Source organism: Ambystoma mexicanum, chromosome 1q, assembly GCF_040938575.1.
Source record: "Ambystoma mexicanum isolate Mex_15411 chromosome 1q, UKY_AmexF1_1, whole genome shotgun sequence".
Lineage (NCBI taxonomy): Eukaryota > Metazoa > Chordata > Amphibia > Caudata > Ambystomatidae > Ambystoma > Ambystoma mexicanum.
This window is the reverse complement of record NC_090922.1, coordinates 222012318-222034883: the sequence shown is the minus strand read 5'-3', so window position 1 is coordinate 222034883 and position 22566 is coordinate 222012318. Positions and strand designations below refer to the sequence as shown.

At 45.6% G+C, this 22566-nt stretch overlaps 1 protein-coding gene across 1 annotated transcript in view; it reads left to right on the top strand.

The window, feature by feature from the left end:
- LIG1 (DNA ligase 1) overlaps positions 1–22566 on the top strand; it is an 876776-nt gene that overhangs the window by 470752 nt on the left and 383458 nt on the right. Inside the window, exon 18 of the mRNA XM_069637540.1 lies at positions 22090–22185. Coding sequence (XP_069493641.1) covers positions 22090–22185 — 96 coding nt within the window. The remainder of the gene's footprint in view (positions 1–22089; positions 22186–22566) is intronic.

The following is a 22566-nucleotide window of genomic DNA, read 5'->3' as shown; positions in this document are numbered from 1 at the left end:
AGCCTTCAGAAGTGTCCTGGAAGCATCCTGTGAACCAACAAACTCCCTCATTGAATTCCTTGCGGCATCAGTCGCCTCCTGAGCTCCGACTTGAGACTCTGCAGGCCCTCATTTGTGCGGCAAAAGGCCTTCCCCTGCAGTTGCAGCTTTCCAATACAGAGGGGTCTTGTAGGCCCAGCTTCTTTATGACCCCCTGCAAGGGTAGTCTTCTGCCTGATTGTGGTGTTCATCACAGTCTCCCACTTGCACCATGTCTTGGGGGTGCCCTGAGGTCATCAGCATTGTGGTGGTCTGCTTTATCTAGTGCCAGGGTCGTCCAGCTGTCCAGTCACAGAAACCTTCTTGCCAGAATGCTGAACCCCCGACTAGCCGGCTCTAACTCCTCACCCTGAATGTGACCTGCACCAGCGACACCCTCCCCCCCGACTGCCTCCAATGAAACCAAGGCACGAAACAAGTGGGCTCAGCAGATTCCGTAGCTTTAGAAGTGTTTTCCAGCAGAATCGGAGGACAGGGGGTGATGCCCATACCTGTTTCTACCCACTATCATTCCATAGGGTTTAACGGGCACACAGACCTAACCCTACCTCTCCCTTGTCTAGTCATGATCGGTGGAGTTCTGGCCAAATATTCCCCCCTACATCCCTCTCTGTTTCGTCTAAGGTGGTGGGGATTGGAAGATGTTTGGTAAGATTTTCATAGAAATGGTAAAACTTCCTGACCTGGGTCAACCCCAAACGTTTTGATTTACTAGTGGGATATTTTTCCTAATACCTCTGTGAGTGGGAACCTTTTTCCACACCCACAGAATCTTTTACTCTTTTTATGGGTGTCAGTTTTTAGACTCTCCATAGTGTATTTCTAAAGGTATCCTCTTTAACAGCTTTTTGGCAATAAGTGCCTGTTGTTGCTGGGTTGCCCTAGGGACTCCCATTTTTAACTTTCTTTTGCTAACCTTGAGAGAACTACAGTTCCCATGGGTAGAAAGTATCTTTGGATCTCTTTTACATTTTATTTAGTGAAACCAGCACACACCACCTTATGTGGAGTGCTGGGGAGATAAAAGGTATCCCCTTTCACACTAAAACTGTAACATTTCTGTTACAGGGACAAGCTTACCGTCAATGGCTAGTGGCAGTGATACCTTGTATTAATTTGGTGCACCTTTACCGCGGGCTGTTCACAGCTGCAGTAAAGGCACCTAAGGGTGCTCATTTAACCAAAATGGTCCCTCTCTTGTTTTTTATTCCATTTTAGTGTTTCTTGTCCTTTTCTGTTCGTTCCACTGACATCCAGTGCAGGAATTTCCTTTGTGTGTTTTTTATCTTCGGCGGGAGTCCCCTGGACTCCCCGCCCAAGCTCCAGTCTGTCTGTGAAGGCAGGAAGCGAGGGAGAAGTCCAAAACTCCACAGCCCTTTGTCTTCCTCCTTGCCTGAATGAGGACAAATCCCGTTGGGGGGCTGGCTGTCCTGATTGGACAGCCAGACCACCCCTTGTTGTGAAATGCAGAAGTTGTGCTGTAGTTCCTGTTCAATACTGCATACCTGGAAGCTGAAGACCAATCGACCACTGGAACCGAAACCGAAAAGGATGATGAAGGAAAAGTGGCTGAGACGATTTCCAGCGACCGGAGAGCTTGCTGTGTAACTAGAGCCTGCTGTAGCCCTTCCTTCTAATAGAACTTGAGACTCCGAAAACGATGACCTTGTCCCAGAGCTTGGTGAGACCCACTAGACCCAGGAAGGCCTGCATTTTGAGCCATCCCACACGTTGCTGCGACCTTGCGGGGCTGCACTACCTCAATACCTTGGGACCTCGAGCCATTGTGCGGTGCACGGTCATCCGAATCTCGCTGAAACTTTGTGGGCATCCTGGTTTATCTCCAGAGACACAAATGGAGTCTGAAAAGTCCACTCACAGTGTGCTGGACCTTTGTAACGACGAGAATTCAACCACAATTTTCTGTCTTCTTCTGTGCCTCTGTAAAAGGCGCCAAATCTGCAGAACCGCATTCAGCTGCGAGGAAAACCTTGCTTGGAGCCTTCTCTATCGATCCCTGCTGCAAAGTCCCTTCCAAGATCCTGGTTTCTGTCACCACGACAAGGAATACACTGACGGGGTTTTTGGCTGCAGACCCTGAAGTCGTCCTGCTGCAAAATCTTTCAATGCTGAGGTACTGTGTTGGCTTGGGTATGTACTTACCTTAAGTCTCTTGGGATTTCTGTGTAGCTGTGGGGTGTTTTCTGTGATTGGGAGGTCGCTTGTCCAGTGCACCCTATCCCACTGCTAGAATCCTGCTAGGATAACTTCTGTGAAGCCCCTGGACCCTTTACTAACTCTAGAAGTAAAGTACTCGCCTGTTTGCCCAGTCTTCCTAAGGAACTCTGACTTTTGCTACTTGAGAACCTATTCTGACAGTCCATTGGTCACTAGTCACTAGTGACACCCCTTCTGCCACAGAGAACTATCGTGGTCCAAGAACAAGGGAAAGACTTTTAAGGGATTGGGCCTTTTGCCTAAAAAATAAAATAAGTGTTTAAAAGTTATTTATTTGTAAAGAGTTAGTTGGTAACTGTAACTCTAAGAGTGAACAGTTACAAAAGTTCTTGCTTATCTTGGATGTGTGATGCACTATTTGCAAAAGTATGCTTAACATCTTTCTTTCCTTAGAAACTGTGTTGTCATTCTAATAGAAAGTAGATGTGAGGGTATATTACTCGCCTGTGATTAGGTTGTGCCTCTTCCCAAAAGTAATGTTGGTTTCACCAGATTATTCCTGTTCGGATAATTGTATGAGTGTACCCCAACTGGCTCTTACTTTCCCTGACTTGCTGCTAGCCTGTCCAGAATAAGTCTGTATTAGGTTATTGCCTACCTAGAATAACTGAGTCATTCAATAGTGTACCATTGGGTTTTGCTTTCCCTGTGCTGTTGTAGGCAGACTCAGAGTCTCTTTGGTTCCAACTGTCCCTCATAAGTCATACATATGGTACTTGTATAGCTGGGAAGGATCTCGCCTTGATTTCATTGAGGTTAAAAAAGTATATGGGTTTTACTTACCTTGAGTTAGCTGTATGCCATCCAAAAATAAGTTACCAGAGTTACTGCTTATCTCTATCTGTGTTTCACTGATCTCAAAAGCACCTGTAATTGAATATTACATCCTCAGGTTTTACTCACCTAGTTTAACTGTGTTATCACTAAATGTGTTAAAGGTTTTTACTGTACCTGGAATAAGTGTTACACTATTCACAAAGTATATTGTCCAGTTGACTGATTGTGATTTGTACTGTCACTGTACAACTGGTAGGGTCCACTGCCCTTGCATTACTGAATGCAATTGTGAAAGTAACCATATGTTTTTACTCCCCAAGAATAGGTGTGACCTATACTGAATGTGTATGAAAAGGTTTGGACTGCCCTAGAACTACTGTTAGGTGTTCCAAATAAGGTTTATACTTTGGTCTGTGGACCTTCAAGCTTATTGGTGCGTTTCTATAATTGTGATTACATATAATGTGTGAGCGTACTTTTTTACCCCTAGATTTATCTGGGCCTACTTGTATTTAAATAAATCCTTTATTTTTACATACATCGTGTTTGTGTTTCTTTGGACCATTTGTATTACAATTTCATTTGTACTGATTCTACAGCCCTCTCTGCCTCCTAAGATAATCCTGGCTGCTCCGTCTACGCTACCATGAACTCGGGTGGTACAGCCTTCTATTAAGAGTGGAGTCTTGTGCTGCCTCATTTGAATGGTTTTACTAAGCCCTTAGTTGGACTTCAGAAAAACTGTCCTAACAGAAGAGGACCCCATAAGAACTTTACTTGCTTTTTCTTAACTTCTGGGAACACTTCAACCTGCATGTTGGCTTTGCCAACACTTGTTCTGCCTTCTGAAGATTCCTAGCTACCCTACAAAGGGCTAACATTGGCACTTGTGGCTGTTAGGGCACTAGGCCACATCTCCTTAGGGCACTAGGCCGCAAGACTTTTAATCAGGCCTTCTTTTTGTAAGTCAAGAAGTGTAATGTTATAATTGTTCTGTAATTACTTAATTGATTGTAACTGGTGTATTTCTAATATTTGTGTTTTCATTTGCTTTACTGCATTCATTTTCTAGTGTTCTTACCTGAATGTGATCTGTCTAAAAAGTAAGTGGTGCTGCTATTTAGCAAGAGCACCCCAAAGGGAGGGGGGGGGTGTATATATATATATATATATATATATATATATGTGTGTGTGAATTTCTGATGCGTGTGTAATCTGCTTAGATCACATGCTATGCATAGGCCGACATCTAGTGGAAGCTGCCGAGTATTACAGTTGTTTTCGAAACTTGAAAAAGGATGTCGAAATAGGGCGTGCCAGTAATACTATCCCTAGTCCCCTGTACCCATGATCCCTCACACGTGTAGGTCCCTCAGATTGTTTTTTTCCACCATAGTGAGCGGACGCATATAAGCAGAGTGCATTTTTGGCTTACGCCATTGAATTTACAAAGTATTTAAGATTAGTAATTCTCTGTCCTTTACCGACGCCGTGCCTCAACGCGGTGAAGACCCAAGAGGGAGACAAGACTGACCGTTGAACAGAGACTCAACGGCACCACCCGGCTGCAGAAGACCCATCGGGCCTTGGCCTTACAGTAGGGAGAGTGGGGGGGTGGTCATAGCATCATGTATTTTCCCACCCTTTCCCTGAGTCGCCCAGCTGCCTGCCCCCATTATGGAGCGTACTCCTTTTAAATTCTGTTCGTCCAGCAATAAAAAATACACGTGGGTCGACAAGCACAAGGTGTGTATCCTTTGCTTGCATCGGGACCACAACGAGGCTCATTGTCGGACTTGTAAACTGCTCCGACCCAAAACCCTCAAGGATAGATGGACGAAACGTTGGGCCCATCACGCCATGCAGGCCGAAGCCTCCATGGACGTAGAAGGGGCATCCAGCGACTGCAGTGACGCCGTCCTCTCGGATGGCAAGGGTGACTGGGAACCTCGACGTTCCCCAGTGCCAGTCCCCGACCCTAACAGACAGGGCGGCGGTCCTGTTATGGGGGAAGACACCTGGCGACAAGGGCACCACACTAAGCACACACCCTGCGGCGATGTGAGTGTAGTCACACGCCGAGAGTATACGGCAAAGGGCAAATACTCAGATTTACGGTCCTCCTGAGCGCCCTGAGTGGCTGCCTTATGACAAGCCCGCTAAGGCAAAGGACGCCGGACTCAAAACTTCATCACCCGGCATACCGATCCCGTAGTCGCGACTCGACCTACATCCGGGGGAAAGCTCAGGGAGTCGGGATTGTCCCATTCTATTGAAAACATGTCCCCAAGGCTCCTTTTACGGTGACTAGCTCTAAAAAATCTGCTTACAAGAGCAAAGATCATAAGGACAAACACAAATCCAGTTCCTCTCATAGGGACAGGAACCCAGGGGATAAAATGGACAAATCTAGGGAACAACCCTCTACCCCACAGGATCCCGATAGTATTCCTGTACAATACATTACAGATGAGCCTGATCCTACACAGCAGCCTGATCATATCTATGTGGAGGAGGAGGAGCTATATAGCGGGTTATCTATCCCCTCCGCCCCTACACCTGCCTCTACCTATCCGAGGATTATCCCCAGTTTAGCTACTTGGTCTGCCCAAGCGATAGATAGGGTTATGAGGCGCATGACTTGTCTAGCTAATTTTTTTGAAGAGCACCCCCAGGCTCTCCAGTCTAGCAAACACGCCTCCCACTACCCCGGCGTCAAGCTCGAAGACAACACCAGTGCCCACTCAGTCAACTTTGTCTGCTCAGGCAGGTTTCTCTACTCGGTTGTCGGGGAAAAGATAACCCCCCCCAGTGGTACTGTATGAGGAACCAGTCTACAAGACACCTTGCATCTCCTCTGACCTTTACAACCTGGATGCAGGAGGTGAATGCATAGATGCGGGAGATGAATACTTCGACAAGGATAACCCTTATTACGAGAACTTCGGCACTGACAATGTCGATGCAGGGGACGATCAGGATGACACCAAATCGGTAGTTTTTTCCATGGAATCTCCGGTCCCTCAAAACCCTACGTTACCCAATTCCCCAGTGGCCAACCAGCCCCTATTCAACGACATACTTCTCAGGGATGCTGAACACTTTGGGATTGAAACACAGGAAACCCAACAAGATAGGGATTTAACAGAAAACATCTTGGGGAGGGGGGAGGATAAAAAACAGACTACTCAGTTCATACCCTTACTCAAGGCGGTACAAAGAAGGATCCAACCATCTCTAGAGATGCCTAATCAGACCAGGGCGGTAAACCCCAGAATCGAAAAACTTTTCCGACTGGCGCCTTCCGACACTTGATATATAAGGGGCCACCTTAAACCAGACTCTCTGGTAGTTACCACTACCCGCAAGAGAGCTGATACCCCCTTGGCCTACTCTGGACAAGGACAGCAAAAAACGTTATACTATGGGAAGAAAAATGGCATCTTTAGCGGCATACCATAGAACTCCAAGGAATACCATCAAACCCCCCCCCCCCCCCCCTTGCCCCCCCACCGCGCCAGAAGAAACCATCACAGGAGGAACAACTCATCCTGGTAGAGGAGGTCAAGGCCCTACTCCTCAAAGACGCCATCAAAGTCGTGCCATACAACGAGGTAAACAAGGGTATTTATTCAACGTACTTCCTTGTTCCAAAAAAAAGATCTAACCATGCGCCCGGTACTAGACCTGCGCCCTGCAAACACATTTGTCAAACCTCAAAAATGTCCCATGACAACGCTACAAGAAGTAATCCCTCTGTTAAAACGGGGGGGGGGGATTACATGGCAACATTGGACATGAAAGATGCCTATTTTCATATTTCAATGTTCCCAGCACACAGAAGATTCTTGCGATTCAAAGTAGTAGACCAGCACTACCAGTTCAAGGTGCTGCCCTTTGGGATAGCCTCGGCTCCAAGGGTGTTCACCAAGGTACTGGCGGTGGTGGCTAAACACGCAAAGAACAATAGACATTCTCTTACAATTGAGCTTCGAGAAAAAGTCAAGTCTGGTACTAGACAGATCGAAACAGTTCCTAGGAGCTGTATTAGATACAAAGACAGGCTTACTCTTCCCATCCATGGAAAGAGTACAGAACATGCTTCGGCAAATACCCCAGTATCAAGCCAGTCTCTGGATAAGCGTACGCAAAGCAATGCATCGGCTAGGTATGATGGCATTGTGCATCTACCTGGTCCCCCACGCCCGCCTGCGCATGCGACCAATGCAGGGAATGGTTGGCGAAACAATGGTCTCAGGCAAGTGGTCAGTGGGACGATCTAATGATTGTTTCACCTACACTAGTTCAGAACTTATGCTGGTGGTCAAGGGAAAATCTGCTCAAGGAGAAACCCTTCCACAAACCGGAAGCGCAAGCTGTCGTCACAACAGACGCATCACTTTCTGACTGGGGGGCCCACTACCTTCACCACACAGCACACGGCCTGTGGTCAGAAGTGACTGCACAGAAAAACATCAATCTTCTGGAGCTATTGGCAGTTTTCAAGGCACTACAAGCCTTCGAAAACCACCTGACAAACCTGTTGGTACAAGTCCTAACAGACAGCACCACCTCAATGTTCTATGTCAACAAGCAGGGAGGTACACACTCTCCAAATCTGTCCAAACTAGCTCAGAAAATATGGAAGTGGGCACTCAGACGAGGGATGTCCCTGTCCTCCCAACATGTTCCAGGGGAACTCCACACTCTAGCGGGCTCTCTCAGCAGAGATCCTCTGCCAGAAGAACACGAGTGGCAACTACTCACGGACATGGTAGACCACATCTTCTCTCTCTGGTGCTACCCTTCTCTCGACTTGTTCGCTACAAGAGGAAACAAAGTATGTCCAGACTTCGCGTCCAGATTCCCCCAACCACACTCCAAGGGGAACGCCCTATGGATGAACTGGTCAGGGAAATTTGCTTACGCTTTCCCCCCCCCCAACTCCATTAATCAACAGAATAGTGAACAAGCTACACAAGTATCAGATGACACTCATCCTAGTTGCTCCTGTGTGGGCGAGATAACATTGGTATCCACAACTGCGTAAACTGGCGGTGTGCGATCCCATCAAGCTCCCGAACCAGGTCAACCTGTTAACTCAGCATGGGGGGGCAATGATACACCCACAACCTCAATCTTTGAACCTAGCAGCATGGCTCCTGAAGTCATAGAGTTTGGGCACCTTAATCTTCCACAATGGTGTATGGATCTCCTGAAAGAAGCACGGAAACCAAACACCAGACACTGTTATTTCCACATGTGGAAGAGATTCGTCATTTGGTGCCAATCTAAGCAGATCAACCCTGTAGAATGTACTCATTCTAACCTATATGCTCAAGATTCAGGGTTGGTCTTTAATTCTTTAAAAGTCCACCTAGCAGCTTTATCAGCCTATACCACCTCTCAATGTAATTTCTCATGGTGGAAAGTGCCAGTCATTAAGTCATTCATGGAGGGAGTGAAGAGACTATCTTCCCCCAATCTCTAATCCCCCGCCTGGTTGGGAGCTAAATGTGGTACTAGAAAAACTCATGGGACCCCCCTTACAGCCTTTGCATCAAGCTACCCTTAGACACATTACCTCCAAAACTGCCTTCTTAATGGATATTACTTCCATAAGAAGAGTCGGCAAACTCCAAGCCTTGTTGGCGGAGGACCCTTTCTTTGTCATCCATAAAGACAAATTGGTTTTACGCACTCGCTCTAGGTTCTCCCGTAAATTTTGTTTCCAAGTTCCACGTAAACCAGTCAATTGAGCTTCCGGCTTTCTTTCAAAAACCAACTAGCTCAGCTGAGGTCAAACTCCACACACTAGATGTAAGGAGGGCGGTTCTCTACTATGTAGACAAAACCAAACCGCTTAGGAAAACTGATCAACTGTTCGTCTCCATGGCTACAGGCAGACAAGGTGAACGTGTTTCCAAAAGAGCCATCTCCAAATGGATAGTCAAATGTATACAATTATGCTATTCATTGTCAGACAAAACACTGCCTTCTACACCAAGAGCCCACTCCACACGGGGTACTGGGGCTACTCTAGCCTTTATTGCAAATGTCCCCTTAGACCGCATTTACAAGGCAGCTACATGGAGCTCAGTTGACACCTTCACTCAGCACTACTGCATTGACACACATTCCAAGACAGATACACAGGTGGGACAAGCGGTTCTAAAACATCTATTTGCCGCTACTCTGTCTCACAACCCACCTCCTTCTCATAGCACTGCTCTCTAATCTATGGCATAGCATGTGATCTAAGCAGATTACACAAACATCAGAAGGAATACATTACTCACCGTAATTGTATTTCTGGCGCTTGTATCTACTTAGATTCACATGCGCCCACCCTTCCTCCCCTGAGAGAAAGGGCATCAATGTTACATGAGCTTTCTATGTATCTGCTTGGGAACTCTGTACTCGCACTACTCCTCATGCTACCTCATGTCAGAAAAAATACAATATGAGGGACCTACACGCGTGAGGGATCATGGGTACAGGGGACGTCACACTAGGGATAGTATTACTGGCACGCCCTATTTCGACGTCCTTTTTCAAGTTTCGAAAACAACAACTGTAATACTCCGCAGCTGCCACTAGATGTCGGCCTGTGTCAAGCATGTGAATCTAAGCAGATACAAGCACCAGAAATACGATTACGGTGAGTAATGTATTGCGTATGTTTAGTAGTTTTGTTTACCTGTGAGTTGCCTTTCAAAGTTTGTTTCACAGCCTAATAAATGTTACTATATTTGTTGTATACATTATCTCACTGGATGTAAGAGTGCTCTGTGTGCTTGACTGAACCATTCACCACCTCCACACTCGCCTTAGTCTAAGCCTTACTGCTCAGTCACACTATCATGATATAGTTTCGCTTGAAATTGCTGTCTCTTCCTGTTCACTGGAATAGGGTGGCCTCTCAATCTGCCCAAAGTTGATTCTGAAAATCCAGTATGGAGGAATGGGGATGGGACACAGGAGTATGCAAGATACTCATGGTAGTAACTGCTGTACTTCCAAAGTCCCCTTTCTTTCTTACTGTTAGGCAGAATCATGTGCAGTTCCCTTGGGGACCACTGCAAGAAGATTAAGACTACAGGAGTAAGCAGTAAACCCAATTGGTAGCAGTCTGCACCACCCAGATTTGGTAGCTGTGGCTGAGCAGCCAGACTGCTCAAGAAGAGTAGGGCAGTATACAGAGGATACACAATAGGGCTAAAAACACAGTAGAGCAAGCAAACACTGACCAGAGCTTTGTATTAAAAGTATATAATTATTTATTTAACACACACTTTAGGAAATACACTAGCACTATATATCAAAGCAAGTTCAAACACAATCAGAAAAAGTATACACACCTCCCTTAATAATTATTAGACAAGTCTAGGTCAAAACACCACTATTTGTCAAAACAGGTGTGAGCACGGAACCTAGACGGCACTCCAATAATTCAGTTAAAGGGAGAGATAAAGGCAGGTCGTGAAAATAAAACCATTCCCAACACTTTTCTAAGACCAAAACAAGTTTAGTCAAGGCAGAGTCTACCGTAGAGCCAAAGTTTATAAGCAAGGGCCACTTTAAATGGAGCAAGGCGAAATGTGCCCAAGATCACACAGTTTAGAAATGCATTCAAGTCTTTGTAAAAATGTTCAAAAGAGGTTGGGTTGAACCGGAAGGTAAAGTTAGAAGGTCTGGGGGCCAACCCAGGTGGAAAGCCTAGGATTTAAGGGTCACATGTGGAACACAGTACCTTTTTAAAAGTGAGGAAGCTCCAGCGGTGGCAGTTGTTGCTGGCAATGATGGCAGTTCGTGGTTTCGACCAGGGGAATAGAAGATCTCGTCGTGGAGGAAACTTGCACTGCCCAGGGATGAAACCAGCCGCGGAGTTTGTTCGGTTAAAAGGTGCGTTCCTTTTATTCGCGGTCACAGTGGTGAACCTTGGCTATCCGGCCGCCGGGTTGCTGTGCACTGGCGATTCGACCAAGAGACGTCCTGGAAGACGAATGTCGAACTGGTTGATCCCACCAGCTCAAAGGAAGAAGGCTCTTGCAGCAGAAGATCTTCTCTTATCGTCGGGAAAGTGGTGAGGTTGTTGCAGCAGGGCTCCACTGGTGGTGTCGTTGCAGATGGCTTCAGCTTCTCCCCACTTCGGATTCTTGGGTCCTGTGGCGACTTCTGAAGTTCCAGTCCCAAAAGCCCAGCTTTTATGCAGAAAAACCCCCATTCAGCAGCCTAGCTGTCACTCATACATGCTAAGTGGTGCGGCTCACCACTGGGCCAATCAGAACAGAGTGCGACTTGAGTTGCCAAGGCAACGCAGTCCAGGGTGCCAATTCCCCCACCCACTCATCCTGTGGAACCCAGACAGAGTGGCACCAGTTGGAGGGCTTCTGTGGAGAAGCCCGCCAAAAAGTGGAACAAAGGGCCTGACCTTTGTTGGAGTTACACAGATGGACACAAACGCCATTTTGAAAAAGAGTTCTGGCGAAAAGATCCAACCGGTGATTTTTTTATTAAATAAATAAACCGGCGGTATCTTTAACATTGCACCAAAAAAGTGGTGCGTTTAAAATCAATGGGAAAATCCCATACTACATATTCCAGTGGAATATATCGCGTGCTAGACACTGCCACCAGCTAGAAACTCGACAAGGGGGGACTGGACAGTGCCCCCTTGGAAACAGACCCGGGGCTATCGAATTAACCCCTTCCAGTACTTCCACAATATGATGGTTTGTATTGGTTCTGTTCACAATTTTGGACTAGTAAAGCCAATGGGGACTTTACATGCCCTAGGAGACAGTAGTCAGTCCCAGGGTATGGAGTCTGTTTGGGGGTCACTATGGCACCCCTGTGTTACTGCACTGAGGGTGCTGTGTAACACATACACTAAAACAGATGATACCCTATGGAGAAAAACCCCTTAGCCCATAAGCACACACTAAGTCAAAGACATACCTCAAATCATGCCTAAGAGTGGGAGGAAAAGAGTTTCGCTCTTAGCAGGAGAAAAAAACAAACCCCAAAAATCCTGCAACGCTGCTGGGGGACTCACTAGGTTTGGTAAATTAGCCTTATAAGAGAATTCTCCCCAACACTTACGCTGACCCTACAGCCCCCTAATGAGATGTAGTTATCCTTCCCATCTAATTTGGGGTAAGTAGGGACAGCTGTGCGTCCTGAGAGTCTTCCTCGCGGGTCACACCACCTGTATGAGCACCAGCCACAACATTTTTATTGGGAAGATGTTGTTGCTGTGCAAATGTGCTGATCCCATAACAACGGGTTGGACACTCATAAATTGTAAGGAAAGGGCTAGGAATACAATAGTCACTATGATGAGTATCATTTACTGAAACCTACAAGTACCAGAATACTAATTGATGTGAACCTTACATTAATTCTGTGTTTTAAAGATTGAATTAGACACCATAAAAAAAGCTAAGTTCACATGTCCTACTCCAACGTCCTTTCTCCCTTCCTCCACACTGTATGGCGTCATCGGGGGGAGGAGAGGAGAGGGGAGGGTTGGTACCAGAGCCTTTGACTCCTCAAGTGTACATTTATTTTTAAGTATGCGAGGGCGGGGGTGTGGATCCACCCCTTAAGTCTGGCACTCAACGGTTGGTCCCTTTTTCCGCATGGACGGGAACAGTTGTCCTCACCACGGCACTTATTTTTGGTGCACTTTACCTGCTATTTTCATTTTGTAATTTTTTTTTCCATGCCCTCTGGGGCATGCCCGGGCCTGTGGGATTATCTAGGTGCGCCTCTTGGTACAGTCCCTTCCTGTGTCGGACCCGCTTGCACTGTCTGGAGTTCAGCAGTGCTGATCACTGGTGGAAAGGTTGTCACGTATGCCACAATTGGGCCCGGAGCATTAAAAAATAGTCTTCACCGCTGGAAAGAGATTTTTTCCAGGTCCCCTCCGGAACACTGTCTTTTTGCATTGTAGAAGTGCCCAGGTGCGAGGAAAGTGCTTCTTAAAATTCTTCCAGGTTGCACCGGTGGAGTGAATCCTGACAGTTGTTCTCAGCTGAGAGCTTCAGCATTAACTCTCTGCACCGGGCAGGTGCATGAGGTATATGGTGGGGGCCTGGCACATATGCTCCTTTTGCCTTCCCTTTAAGACCTCTCTGCATATTGCTCCTGAGGGGTGTATGCTGCCACGCCAGATTCTATGTTGGCACCAGGAAATTGCTATTCCAATTTAAACATTACAATTCCATTTTCACATAGTCGTGCCAGTTTACTTTGCCCCAGTTTATCAGTGTGCTTTGTGTGAGAAGCCTGAAGGTGCTCTCACAACCACTCCCCAGCGATCCTCTGCTCATGTGGCCAGGCAAGGGCCTTCGCTTTTGGATCCCGAACCTGGGGGTGGACAAGCGAGGGAGGATCACCTGGGTGGAGTGTCCTTGGGGAGAGGGGGCAGGACAGCAAGAAATGTATCCCCCCCTTCCCTAACACTGACTTACCCACCCTTCCCTCAACCTTCAAGGGCTATTTTCATTCAGATACTATATTACCCTATAAATACCCAACAAGTACTCGGAAGAGAAAGAAGCAACTAGGAGTAATGCACTCTTCCTACTACAAACACCACCCTAGTTCTGGGAGAAAGAAGAGGGATATGAAGATATCCGATACTGAAGGTCAGGCATGTCCCATTGATGGGGATCAAGTATGGCCAGGCAAGACAAGCCAACAACTCACACCTGAGGCCCCTTAATAGGGCACTGGTGTATAAAAGAGGAAGGCCCAAACAGGCAACAGAAGGAGAAGCCGTGGTGGGAATAAACTCCGAAGTCTGGACGCCGGCATCTATCCCTGAGGTCCCGCAGCTGGTGGGTGCAGCACCGGGAGCCTTTGAACTGGAAGGTGGGCAGCTGCGTCTGCCAAACGGGAGGGAGAGACTGATTCCGTCCGTGCTGACACCCGGAGGCAGCTGGAGCTGCAAAAGCACCCACCAGGTGCAGGAGAGATACGGACCGCAGCTATTGTTGGCTAGGTTGGCTCTCTTTTCACTCCCAGCTCAAATTCAAGTTCCTGTCTTGTCTTCAAATCCCTCTATGGTCTTGACCCCCACCTCTCCTCCCTTCTTACTTTCTATACCCCTTCTCGTTCTCTCTGCTCTGCTAATCTTTTTCTACTCTCTCCTCCTCCACCACCCTGCGCCCCCTCCCGCTTCCGCTCCTTCCAACTCTGTGCTCCCCTCCACTGGAACTGCCTCCCCCTTCACATCCGCTCTTCTCCCTCCTACCCTTCCTTTTGCTCTTCCTTTTCCTACCCCTCTCTTCTCACCTCTTACTCCTGCTCTTCCTTACCCTCTCCATCCCAGTTACCTCCTTCCTCCTACCCCGTGCTCTCATCTAGTCATACTTTTTCCTCTCACATTCTTGCATTCCCCATTTCTCCCACTCTTACCTCCTCTAACATCTACTACTCCTTTGCACACCTCTGCCCCTCCCTACTCCCTCCTCACCTCTGCAATATTGTAAATTGTTCTTTATACTGTTTTCGAGTTGTGATTCAATTGTCATCTTATGCTTGCTTTATGCTACTTGTTCTCATGTAAAGCAATCACTTTGGAGTAAAGGGCTATATAAATTCAAGTTCCTGTCTTGTCTTCAAATCCCTCTATGGTCTTGACCCCCACCTCTCCTCCCTTCTTACTTTCTATACCCCTTCTCGTTCTCTCTGCTCTGCTAATCTTTTTCTACTCTCTCCTCCTCCACCACCCTGCGCCCCCTCCCGCTTCCGCTCCTTCCAACTCCGTGCTCCCCTCCACTGGAACTGCCTCCCCCTTCACATCCGCTCTTCTCCCTCCTACCCTTCCTTTTGCTCTTCTCTAAAATCTTTTCTCTTTCGCTCACCTCCCTAAAACCCTACGTTTCCTCTCCTCCTTCCTACCCCTCTCTTCTCACCTCTTACTCCTGCTCTTCCTTACCCTCTCCATCCCAGTTACCTCCTTCCTCCTACCCCGTGCTCTCATCTAGTCATACTTTTTCCTCTCACATTCTTGCATTCCCCATTTCTCCCGCTCTTACCTCCTCTAACATCTACTACTCCTTTGCACACCTCTGCCCCTCCCTACTCCCTCCTCACCTCTGCAATATTGTAAATTGTTCTTTATACTGTTTTCGAGTTGTGATTCAATTGTCATCTTATGCTTGCTTTATGCTACTTGTTCTCATGTAAAGCAATCACTTTGGAGTAAAAGGCTATATAAATTCAATAAAATACAAATATTGTGGAGTAGGTCGGAAAAGCGCAGACGTGCCTGTTAGGGAGAATTTTCATTTCTGTGCTAAAATCCTCCCACCTTAGAGACCCCCAGCTCTTTTGCTGGACTTGGGACTTTGTCATTTTAACTCTTGAGTGAGTGGGACCTTTTTCCCACTTTGTCGTGTTTTTCCCTGATTTTGGATTTTATGTTTTCACTGTTTTTGGAGTTTTACAAACTCCATAGGCATCTGCTTGTTGTATAGTGACACACTGCACCTTCAGTGCAGTGTCTCCGATAACTCCTTTGGATTTCTCTTAAGGTTTAAATACCTTTTCTTGGGTGAACGGGAGATGGGGGGTACTTAGTAGCCCCTTTTTCCTACTTTCTCATGTAAACATTTTAGTTACCCTCACTACTTTAAATGGCTGGTGGCAGTGGTTTAATTTTTACTACTATTGTGCTTTTCTACTACAGGCTGAATCCTCAGCTGCAGTACAGCATGCATGGGTGTCCATTTTGTCAAAATGGCCCCTGTTTTTTTTCTCGCCGTTTTCTGTTTGTGAGGTCTTTCTCGGCTTTTACTCTGTACGTTGAGACAGATTTTAGCCCTCTGTGTGTTTTGCCTTTGGTGGGCTTCAGCCCTGAAGCCCGCCCCTGGCTCCAGTGTCTGGAAGGGCAGGAAGTGAGGGAGGTTCCCGAAAATCCCTTGTCTTTAGTCTCTAGGTGTGCTTGCACGAAACCAGTCCTGATTGACCAGCTGCCTGTCCAAAAAGGACAGCCACCCTGCTGTGCGATTGACAGCCTCAGCTGTACATGTATGTGAAAACATGCTTAAAAGGCGAGGGTTTTGGGACTAGAGGCAGAGTGGACGACAGGAATACACATCCGAAGAAGAAACCATGAAGAGAAGCCTACTGCAACCTCCTGCACCATGATTTGTCCAGCTAAGCCGTGCTGCTGTGTTGACCTCCTTTTTCAAATCAACAGAGAAGCTCCAGAGGGGTCGACTTCTTCCCTTAGGTTAGTGGCACTAACTAAACCCAAGACAAACTCCACTTTGGCGCAATTCTCAACTTGCTGTGCCTCTCCGTTGCTGCAGAAGCCCAATGCGGGGGGTTGAGTGTCCATAACCGAGTGCAATGTTTGCCGCAGAACGAGTCGGGCTCAAAGCTCCTGGTGCCTCCTCGGGGACACTCCTGAAGCAGGAAATCCTGATAGTCCACTCACCAGAGTGCAGGACGGAGGGAGCAAGGAAACTCCAACCGCAGTAAACCGCTCTACATCAGTGCTGTTTGTGAAGTGCTGAAACCGCGAAGTGCCGCTGAATCGGAGAGAGCCCATAGCTGCCGACTACCATCCCGAGTGCCACTGCAGGAGCCCTCCAGATGTCCTCCCTCTTTTTCCCACGACTGAGGCTCAGGAACCAGGGTCTGCTTAGCTGTAGCAAGACTGAATCCAGCTGGACCACTTTTCTTCTAGCCAGGGGTACCGTTTGTGCTTGGGAGTACTTACCTTCTTGCATTAAGTCGTGATGTCTCACTTGATATTTGCACTTGCTTGGCTTTGAGTTGATTTCAACTCCCCTTTGTACAGGCCTAACGGCTTGTGTGTCTTCAGTGATTTCCATTTGAACAATCTGACTTTGTAAAATACTTTTATCCAAGAAGTGCATTAGAACTATCGACTTTGTCCAAATTACTTGGCTGTCCTGGCTCCCTAAAGGCACTCTTCTAAATTAATTAACTTTGGCATTGCTTGCCCCTCCATAGGTTGTAGCTTGTTGAATACTGTTAATGCTGGGAAAGGCTTACCTAGAGCTCATTAGAGGATTCAGTGATGCTGACCTTTTAAAGAAACTGTTCTAACTTTTTTATTTTCCTTAACCCTTCCTTTCTGCAACTCCGAGTCTACAAAGTATCCTGCTGTGATATAAAAATGCTAATGCTATCCTTATAATTGAAGTCACTTCAGGGTGTAGAATAAGTGTTTTGAGCATATCCAAAGAGTACTGACCAGCTTTATTGATTCTGAAAAGTATTTCCAAAGTTTACTTGAACTGCTACAAAGAATTGCCTTTTTAAAGAAGGCTTATTTAAAACTGATGTTACATAATTATTTATAACTGAATCCTTGAGAGTAAGTGTTACTTGGTTACTTGTAATGACTGATTTCATCTGTGCAGCTCACATTTACCCCTCTTGAGATAGGCCTGGCTGCTCAGTTACACTGCCAACTTGTGTAGTACAGACCTACACCAAAAGGTGGGTTACCTAATACCAAGCAGATAAGTCTTGTGTAGTCTCAGTGTGATTGCACCAGTTCTTACCTAACACTGCCTGACAAACGTGACGGTCTGCTTCCTCGCTACGGAGGAGGTGAGCAAGAGCAACAGGAGCAGCCGCTGGGGAAATGCGATGTGCCGGTGAGTGTCTGAGGACACAGGGAGACCATTTCGCTCCAGAGGCCTCAGACAAGTGACGGTCCAAGTTAATGTGTACCATAGTGAATACCGAACTGATTTGAAACTACTTATCGAGTATATTGAACATCCAACTGAAGTTAACAAGTGCTATTTGAATAAGATCACAGCACATTGCACACCATCCGAACCTTTGAAGTCAGTGTTGTGCAAGTGTTCACTGTGTTCCCTGGGAGCCTGTGGGAGCGTCATCAGCTCCCTGCTGCTCCTACCCACTTGCAGCGCCCCAGGTGGGGGAGAGGCGTCGGGACTGTGTCCTGGCTGACTCCATTAGTCTAACTTCCAGATTATCTGCAATTTCTTCATCTGTTGCTGGCTGTGTGACAGTGAACTGTGGCTCATTGCTCTGAAGTATTATTCAACTTGGAACAAGCACTTAAACGGAAGTCTAAGGTATTTATTGCGTATCAGGTAATATCCCCATAAATGTCGCCATACATATAGTCGCCAGGAAACTGCATATGTGACATTATTTATGGGGATAATTTGTGAGGTAAATGGGAGTTGCGGGGGTGTCCCCTGTAGGTTCCAGGTGGTAATCTCTGCAAAAAAAGGCACCACTATTATATGGCAAAATCTTTGCGGGGATATTATCACATGGAATCATTTATTGACAAAGTGAGCTCATAAGTGGCAGTCTGTACCTCGCAGTATGTGGCATGCGTGAAGCCTGAGTTTTAGCTGAGCATGAAACGGATGAAACCTATTCTTGGCCTGTAGATGATCTATTTTCTTTTTCTACTCCTGCAAAAGAATTAAGAGGTGAAGGTGCTGGCTATAATCTTCCCATCTATGCCCGAGTGCCCTGCTGACGGACACAGTCGCTCACCTCGATTGTTAAAACGCCTGTTGTAAGCTTTGCTGCTCGTGTTTCCGATTTCACTGGTTCCTGAAGAGTGTACAGTACAGGCAGAGACTGTGGGCCATGTCGTTTTGATCGGCCCGCATGCGAGAGTGAAATTGAGTAAACCAAATAAAAAGACGCTGATACCGCTGTTCTTTGACTGCTGTCTTTCATTTGCCAGTAACATACCAGAAACGCCAGCCTCAAGGCAAGACCTGATAAAGCGATGGGATATGGAACTCAGAGAGCAAAATCAAAAGGATGATAAAGAAATTAAAGAACACATCCGCGGCTGGGCCAGATGATGTAACAAACCTAATGTTAAAAGCAGACCCGGAGGTGGTTTCATAGCGGCTCTATTTAAGAACATTGACATCTGAACAAACTACCAACTTCGTGGACATAAGGTTTTATTGTCCCAATCTTCAAAAAAGTTCCAAGAGAAGAGCCAGCTAACTACAGACCGATAGCCCTCCTAGACGTAATTGAGGAAAATCTTTGCCTCTAACCTGCAACTCAAACTAACTTGATGGGTGGAACGTGTGAAGTTAATAGACCTGAGACAAACTGGGTTTAAGAAAGATATAGGGACAGACCTAAACTGTTTATCCTGTCACTACTAAAGTTAGATGCTATAAGATCGAAAGGCAAATTATTTCTAGCCTTCATTGACTGGAAACAAGCATTCGACGGGGTAAACGGGCAGAAATTGTGGGCAAAACTACTCACATGGAGGTGCTCATAAGAGCTTTTAATTGCGATTGAAGCACTCCATACATAACCGACTATGCGTATACGGTTAAACAACAAAGGCGCCCCATCAGTCACAATAGTTACAAAGAAAGGAGCCAAGCCGGGTTGACCATTAGCTGCCACACTGTTTAAATTATAACTAGCAGATCTACCCGAGGCATTAAAAATGAAAAATGTCCCGACTAAGCTGACCAATAAAGCAATATCAGTAGTTGCCTACGCTGACGTCCTGATCCTAATGGACCAAATACAGATTGGATTGCAGTACTTACTTGACAAGTTACAAGAATATATGATGGCAAACGATTGATGAACAGTGACAAATCCAAAATAGTGGCACTCGGCAAGTCCAGGGGACAAAAACTAAAAAGTTAAAATGGAGAATTTGCCAAGAGCAATTACAAATAGTGGATTCAATACGCTATTTGGAAGCAGATTAAACACGTCGATTGCAGAGAAGTGCTGGCAACTAGATCAAAAAGCAAATGCTTGCTGCCCAAGGTTCCATACTGCATGCACGATATGAGAAATTCTCTGACTCTGTTGGGTACTTTCTATCTGCAAAAGGCAGTACCTATCCTTGCATATGGAGGGGGGGCCGTCCTGAATTTGGCATGGAACATGTGGACTGTACTAGAAAGTATAGTTTGGAAAACAACATTGAGGCTCCCTAGGTGTCTTCCTATGGCAGAGGTCAGAGCCGAGTTAAGACTACAATTGTTACATTTGACTATACTATGGAAATCACTGGGGCATTTAAGAACATTTTCTTTAGATGAACCAGCGATTGCAAACAGCATTTTAAAACCAAAAGGTTCTGGTAAAGGCTCAGAAATGCTAAACAAATGGAAAGAAAAATGTGAGAAACATCTTGAATATTTAGACATGTCTTTGGAAGCTCAGATTTCAAATCCTTCCAGAGTAAAAGAGAAATTGAGAAGGGACGACTGGATTAACACCCTTGACTCTAAAGCGAAATACAAATCCCTGCAGCATGCGGTGCAAGATCGAACGAGAAGCTCAGTCCTGCAATACTTGCAAAAACTTTGGAGTAGACATCATAGAGATCAACTACTACGTATAAGCTTACACATATACCTGACAAATTAATACTTGCACTCGAAGGGGAAACAAGGAATCCACAATGGAGTTTCCTAGTCATGCAACGTAGAAGGAACATTGGAAACAGTCGAGCAAATGTTATAACACTATGTTCGCCACTCTGTTCTTGGGGAAATATGTTGGGGAGGCCACTTCATTGACTGCAGAAGATTGGTGGCAACTATTCCTGGGTGGGCAGAAACAAGCACTAGTATGTGTAGGAATGAACTTTTTTGATAAAATGATTAGGTCACAACAGGCGGCTTATGAGAAAAACACATCCAGCTAAGTCCGGCGCTCTTCTGGAGCTCACTGTTCAGATTGTGTTTGTTTTAATGTTTAATAAGCTTAGAGTTCATCGCTCATGGATATCTAAAATCGTATTTAGAGCCACTTTAGAAAAATTTCAAGAGTATAATCCTGAATCTGAGGAGCATCAACAGCTGGGTGTTTTGCTAAATAAGAAGCAGACTTGTTTCATTTTGTGTACGGTCACAACAGGCGGCAACACAGGCAGTGGACATGACCTAAGTGAGTAGATACCTTAAATGATCTGTAGAGGGCCGCTGTGTAAAACTCTCAATGTACATTTGTTTTAAAGAATGTTGCATGTATGAATTGAGACTGCTAAAGGAGGAGATTGGTGAATTAAATGTGTAAAAGGTTTGTAATAAACTAAATCACAATAACAAAATAAAATTCAAAAAATAACCTAGACATTTAAGTGACTTACCAGGGGTCTAGCCCTTTCAGAAAGTGAAGTGAATGTGATGGTCCAGGTAGATAAGATCTCATGTTTTAAATTCTTTCACAAGTAGTAAACTCAATTATGTTGTAGGGTTTTAGACAAATGAACAAGATGTTTTGGCGTTTGACTGGTGAAGTACTTGGCAGAGGAAGCCATGGTTCACTGCTTATTGCTGTGTATTTTAAGAGTAAAGTCACTCTACCAATTCTAGAAGTATCTTGGATTGTTTATTTTGTGTTGCGAAGGTCAACATAGGAGGCAACTGAATGTGTGTTGCCGACAGCCTTGTGATTGAACAATATTGGATATTTATGAAAAGTACAGAAGGGTATGCTGAGTACAGATACTGTACCATTAAAACTATAGGAGCCTGCTGAGAAGTGCATATATTACTCATTCACTGTATTGCAACTCTTTCAACCAGTGGTTTACAGTGCTCTAAAGCTGAGCACCAGCTCCGCTCTATAGTAATGCTTCTCTCATTCCGCTTATCTTTGTCAAAGTATCAGCTATTGCAAATTTTACTGTTTGGATGCAGTAAATTGACTTTTGTCTCTCCATCTCCTGTGTGGCCTTGCTCAATATGTGCTTTTCTGCGAATGTTTGCATTATTTTGCACATCTTTTCAGTTTAACAGAAAGCTCTGGCATGCTACACATGTTTCTGACTGGTTTGTTTCCCAGTAATTTCACAGCAAAGTAACCGCCTCTGTTCTTTATTTTCCTTACCCCACATGTTTTCTTGTCTGAAAATACTGCCGTTCAGAGGCCCCATTGGCTTTCAAACTAATCCTTTCTCCACAATTATGCACACGCCTGTGTTTCACCCATTATGAGAATGTCCTGACTGTGGTCTTTTAATTTGTGCTTCCTTATTTATAGATCCACATCTTGGAGAATGGTGATGTGCATATCTACAGCAGGAACCAGGAGAACAACACAACCAAGTATCCTGACATCATTGGAAGAATTCCAAAGGTAAGGGTTTCCCAGCAAGGGATCCATCTATATTGACCACATTTTAAATCATTCCCTACTGTCGGACCAAAACTCTAACAGTTTACTTTTTATTTGGTTATTTGCATGCAGGTAGTATGTATAGTACTTCCAACAGAAATACTGTAAAATAGGTTCAATACAGAAAACTGAGCAATCTCACAGTTGGTGCTTTACAGTAGTAGTGGTGTACATTATGATGAAAGCACCAGTTGAAGACAGTAAGCACTTTGGTACATTGAATTACGACGGTACAGACCAACTGTTAAATTGTTGAACATTTACAGTTATGTGCATCATTAACAGTGATAAACTAGTGGAAGCGGTGTGCAGGGAGAAGGGATGATAGTGGTGTCCTTAGTG